We start from the raw sequence: 6,000 nt of genomic DNA, 5'->3' as shown, positions 1-6,000 counted from the left end.
TACATAATAGTTGTATATCTTTATAGGGTACATGTGATGTTTTGATATAGGCATACAAGGTGAATTAATTAAATCAGGGTAATTGGGGTATCCATCACCTCAGGCATTTAACATTTCTTTGTGTTGTATATTTACTTTTTTTTTTAAATTATTTAAGACCTTTATTAACAGATGCTTGCAGTTTGTTGACTTTTTTGAAAAAATCGGGTTGTAAACTTTTATTACAAATTAAATATGAAGTTCTTAAAAATCTCAACTTGACCAACTATGAAACAATTTAAAAACCTCTAAAGACGTATTGAGAAAAACCGGGCTTTTTTAAAAAACACATTCGTTATTACCAAAAAAGACGTCTTTAGGTAAAAATAATAAAAACCCCATGCTGCATAGATAATGCAGATAGTTCTAGTTATCTGGTCAATGGGCAAAAAGCAAGCACTTAAGGTCTTCAGCTCCAATCTTTTCTTCATTTCTTATTACTGGAATTTCATATTCATTTCTTCTTGTTGGATGACTAACTGGACGATGGTAGAGATGGTAAGCCGGCATTTGCTCAGCCCCGCCATGCTCAGCCTTGGGAACGGACGAATTCTCAGCTGGTGGACCGGCTGCTTTTGTCTCTTTGCCATCTTGTGGTTTAGGGTTTTGTGGGCCTCTGTGACAGTAATGGGTAATTGAAGTTGCGGCGGTACAGACATTGAGGTGGCTGCTGACTTCGGGTGTCATCTCCTTGATTCTCCTTATCCTTTTCACTGCCGTCCTCTCTGGGCTGTCTTTGGCGAGGAGGGCCCCTGCGGAATCCTGGTCTATAACCCCATACATATTTTGTCTTACCGGTGGTCTACCTTGTTCTTCTGCCACCTGGTTGTCAGCACCCTCCATTTCTTCTCCCTGCACAGAGGGTTAGAATACTGTGGTCGACGCCCATAGGGTCTCCACATGTAGTAAGGTGGGAACCTTCGCCTGCGGTAGGGCTGGCATTGTTTGGGCCTGGCCTTCAGGAGCCCTCTCCCGCCCTCATTCTTTTCCCCACTCTCACTATTCTGGTAATTCTGCTGGTAATTGCGTGGAGGACCCCTGCGATGTGGATAGCGTCTATAATGGTTAGAGTCTGTTGCATATTTACTGCCTTGAACTGGAATTCCACTAGGGCCTGTAACATTTGCTGCCTCCGCACCCTTTCCTCCTTCAACCAACATCAAACTCCACAGTCTCTCCATGTCCTACACTACAAAGGTACTTCCTGCGGTTATTCTTCTTTATGGCAGTCTGGTGTACAAATACATCTTCCTTGGTATCACTCCTGTTGATGAAACCATATCCGTTTCTTACATTGAACCATTTTACTGTCCCCAAAACCTTCGTTGCGATGACCTTGTCCCAGCCAGCAGGCACCTGCCCACATGAGGCCGCCTGGGCCACCACTCCCTGCACTGCTGACCGTGGTGCCTGGCTTGGTGTCGGCAGCGCTGAGGGCGAGGGGCGGCGGGCGGCGGGCGGCTGCTGGGTCTCGGCCTCGCTGCTCATGGTTGTGGTGATGGTGACTGGGGCCAGAGATTCAACACCAAACATTAATATACATGCCTTTATAATATTAACATTTGGTGTTTGTATTGTCAGTTAGATTTTAGAACTCAGTGTTTAAATATGTTATTGTAGATACCCAAGATGATAAGAGCATGAGCTTTAGAATCTTAAAGATATGAATTTGAACACATTTCATCACTTACTAGCTTTGGGGAAATTAACCCCTGATAAGCTCAGTTTCTTCATCTGTTAAAACTTACTTAGTAAAACTTAGTGTGCATAAGGTTGTTCATAGTAATAAGTGAGAACATGTTCGAAAAGCACTTAGCACTAATTATAGGTACTCACGTAAATGGTAACTGTTATTATTATTGATGCTGTTTTTATTATTAAAAACATGGATTCATTCTTTTCCTCAATTTGGAATTCTTCCCAGTCAAATGACAACTTTCTTCTCGCCACTTATCGGTGCCAGGCAAATACCACTAGGCTGGAACTCAAGGTAAAAATGCTAGAAGTTACCTAATGTTTGAACTTTTCCCGCCCTTTGTATACCTTACAACATATTATATTATATTATTTCTTTGCATTGAATTTCTCCCTGAAACGAATTATTTTGGAGTAATGACTTTTGAATGACCAGTTAAGTTTTAATTTAGCCCAAACCACAATCTATATTTTTATAGTATTCAATTACCTTCTCTAAAATTATTGATCCTAAAGTTTCTTCTTACTGGAAATTTTTTCCTTATTTTTTATTATGGAAAGTTTCAAACATATATAAACGTAATGGATTCCTATGTATTTATCACCTAGCTTCAGCAATGATGAATTCATGGCAATTTTGTTTCTATGTCTCTTACTGCCCCAAATTACTTTGAAGCAAACACAAGATATTTATGATTTAATTTGTAAATATTTTAGTATGTATGTCTAAAAGAGTACTTGTACTCTTTTTTAAACATAACTACAACACTATTATCACACCTAAGAAAAATTAAAAATAATTCCTTAATATTATCAAATATTTAGTGTACAGATTCCACTGATTTTTGTTGTTACTGATTATTTGATCCATTCATCATCCAAATAACTAATTTAGTTATTAAAATATCTGGGCATTCACCCTATATTTTCCTACTATCTATTATAGATTTTGCTGATTGTACTCCAGCGATGTCATTTATTTCCATCTATTCTAGAGAAAACCTTTTAAAGTTTTCTTTAGCAATTTAATAACGTAATCATTTTTATAATTAAATATTGAATGTAGCACACAAATCTATTTTAGTTATTTGTAGTGTGAGATTTTTAAAAATTTTTAGTTTTTATATATCTATGATTTAAAAATTAAGGACTATAATTGTTTTTCCTGGTGTTGCTGATGTTTTGAAACTCAAACTATTTTTTTTCAGGAGAGATGCTGTTATACAATAATTTTTTCACACCTGGTCAAGGAAGTTCTAGTTAAATGTAATTTTTCCCTAAATAATCCATTTTTGTCTACATAAGTTCCCTGTCATGTATTTTGAAAGAAAAATTGAAAACTGGGATAAATTTATTTCTAAAAGAATATACTTAAGCATATTTTCTAAGTGGCCTAATTAAACGTTTTAAATTATAAATCACTGAGCAAGTTTGTGCCAATAAATTTGAAAGTAGGCCCAAAACTTTTCTAAAAGCAACATTCCTTTTTTTTAAATTAATAATCAGATACAATAATTTTAAAGTACAGAGAAAAAAGTAAATGCCTAAAAAAAGCCAAGAAAATTATGAAAAGGTCTCAACACAGTATTCCTAATAAAGGGAAAAAAATTATGAAAAGGAAGAAAAGTAGGTGGAACTTGCTTTGCCATATAATAAAACATTCTATAAAACTATCATAACAAAAATAATGGGGGGTGTTTCCAAGCCTAAATAAATAGGCCATGTAACAGAATAGAGTCTAGAATTAGGTTCCAACACACATTTATGGTAATTTAATGTATGACATTTCTATTTAGGGAGAAATTCTATTAAATTACTATTTCTATTTAAAAACTGGTGTTCGCACAGCTGGCATTCATCTGGAAGAAAGTTAAGTGGATTCTTATCTTACTCCATAAATAAATGCAGATGAATTAAGTACCTAGTTATTTAAAAAGAAGAAAATTTGTCTTCCAGATAATAGCTAATTATCAATAAAATACAAAGACAGCCTATAAATTGTTTTAATTAAGGAATATAGGCAAAGGATATGGATAGGCAATTCACAGAAGAGGGAATCGAAATAGTTAACAAAAAAGTCCTGCCTCATTATTAGCTAGGGAAATTCAAATCAAAATAACAAAAAGCAATTTCTGCTCATCAAACAGATTTGCAAAACATGTTAAAGAACAATATCATTAGGTGACATGAATGACTGTCAGTCATAGCTGGTGGAAAGATAAATTGTTATAGCCACTTTGGAAAATAGATAATAGCCTCATTTGAGGGAATCTATTTAATAGCAATAAATTCACAGTAATATACAGACAGATGTATATAAAATTAACTGCAGCATTGCTTCAAGAGGCAGAAAAGTGGAACCAAAGTGAATACTCAAATGATTGAATGGTTGAATAAATAACTACTTATCTACACCATGGATATTTAGTGGAATATTATATAGCTACTACAAAGAATGAGATGATCTATACCTGTTAACATGGAGGGAATTTCATGAAACACACAAAATACAGATAAAATCCCTATGTATTTGTATATATTTATATCTATAAATATTAAGAAAATTATGAAAAGAAACATACCTATCTGGTACAGCAGGTGATACAATATGGGGAAGGCATAAGTGGGACAGGGACGTGATAGTAACAGGAGAGGCAGAGATAAAGGGGGGAAAAGTGAATTTTGGAAATGAAAGCAAAGATGTCTATAGTATAAATTGAACTTATTCATGTGAAATTATCTATTCGTTTTTGTGCTTGTGCATAGAGAGACATGAAAGGATAACTTCCAAAATGGTTACAATGATCATCTCTGGGTGGGAGGATTTCAGGTGACTTGCATCTTTGTCCAAATTTTTCTTTATTGCTTGACTTTCTGAATAATCAATATGAATTGTTATATTCATTATTAGAAAATAAAAACTTTTTCATAGAAAAATTGTTATATTCATGATTAAAGCTTTTTTTATTGTGAAAAAATTCTGTTGCCAGTGTGAGCTTACCCTTTAAAAATAAACCCCAAAATATAGGTTTGTTAAATCTATTTTTTATTTTCTTTATATATTTTTATTCATTACTTTTCTTTTTCTTTTATTTTTCCTCTCTCCGCAGTCAGAGCAATATTTATTTGCAATGCAACATTTGCAAAAACTCTTGCCATAAACTTTATTTATATTTCTCACTTAGGTAAAACATTGATTTTTTTTTTCCTCATGCCACAAAAAGTATGAATTAAAATATCAGATTAGAGAAGTTACTTTTGTAGTACAAGAGGTACTACAATCCATCCCATGAATTGGAACAGAGAGGAATGGAAAGGAGGGCAAGAGGAAGAATCTAGACAACTTTCCAACTCCTCTTATACTAGGTCTCATAGTTTAGTGAATTATTATTTTCTGTTAAGAGTTTTGAATTCTCAGGATATCCAACCTGCCATATTCAAAATAACTCAAAAGACTTTTCCAGTCCAAATATGCCATAATTAGATTGTGGGTATGCATCTCTATTTTCACAGAAAATTAAGAATTAAGTTCTTAGAAACACTTTGTTCTGTCAGTAGATTTTTATATTAAAAATAGTTACATGCTATAATGATCTCATTTCTGAGAAAAAGTATTTCATATATGTTTATTGTATAAGTATTTCATATAAGTTATTTTGAAAACTTACTTATCAACAAAATATCTGATTTTAGCCATTTTTATGTGAATCTTATAAAATATTAATATAGAGAGGTGATGGGTTAGTATGTGAGAATATATGTCTTGGAATGGTATAGTGGTGGAGATAACTTATAGATTAATTAATTTTGCTATTGACTACCAAAAATCTTTTTAATTTTCCTTTACTCTAGTGGCAAAATGTAGTTGTTTAATGGAATGTCATGATATCCTTCAAAATAGTATAGAAGAGAATAAGGCATAAATACTTGATAACTTGTGTTGAACATTTTGAAGATGTGTTTATGTTGCTACATATTCTTTTCTTTCCTCTTTAATGTTGAATCAGATTCGCTCAATTGAAGGCCAGTATGGCACACTTCAAGCATACGTGACTCCAAGAATTCAGCCCAAAACCTGTCAGGTCCGCCAGTACCACATCAAACCTCTTTCACTCCATCAAAGAACTCACTCTATTGATCATGACAGGTAGGACAAAAGAAAGAGCAGTTTATTTTTAGGATATTACACAATTCAGATAAACCTGATTTATATTTTTATAGTATAAATTCTGGTAGTTCTTTCTATATCTTAAAAATGAAATAAAT

General features: G+C 33.5%; 1 protein-coding gene across 1 annotated transcript in view; it reads left to right on the top strand.

Moving 5' to 3' along the window:
• Window positions 1–6,000, top strand: part of BBS7 (Bardet-Biedl syndrome 7) — a 53,803-nt gene that overhangs the window by 39,481 nt on the left and 8,322 nt on the right. The window contains exons 9-10 of the mRNA XM_012650397.1: window positions 1,964–2,029; window positions 5,742–5,881. Of these exons, the coding sequence (XP_012505851.1) occupies window positions 1,964–2,029; window positions 5,742–5,881 (206 nt within the window). The remainder of the gene's footprint in view (window positions 1–1,963; window positions 2,030–5,741; window positions 5,882–6,000) is intronic.

Source organism: Propithecus coquereli, unplaced genomic scaffold (genome assembly GCF_000956105.1).
Source record: "Propithecus coquereli isolate 6110/MARCELLA unplaced genomic scaffold, Pcoq_1.0 Scaffold323, whole genome shotgun sequence".
Classification (NCBI taxonomy): domain Eukaryota; kingdom Metazoa; phylum Chordata; class Mammalia; order Primates; family Indriidae; genus Propithecus; species Propithecus coquereli.
Note: the sequence above shows the minus strand (reverse complement) of the source record. Positions and strands in the feature narration are given on the sequence as shown.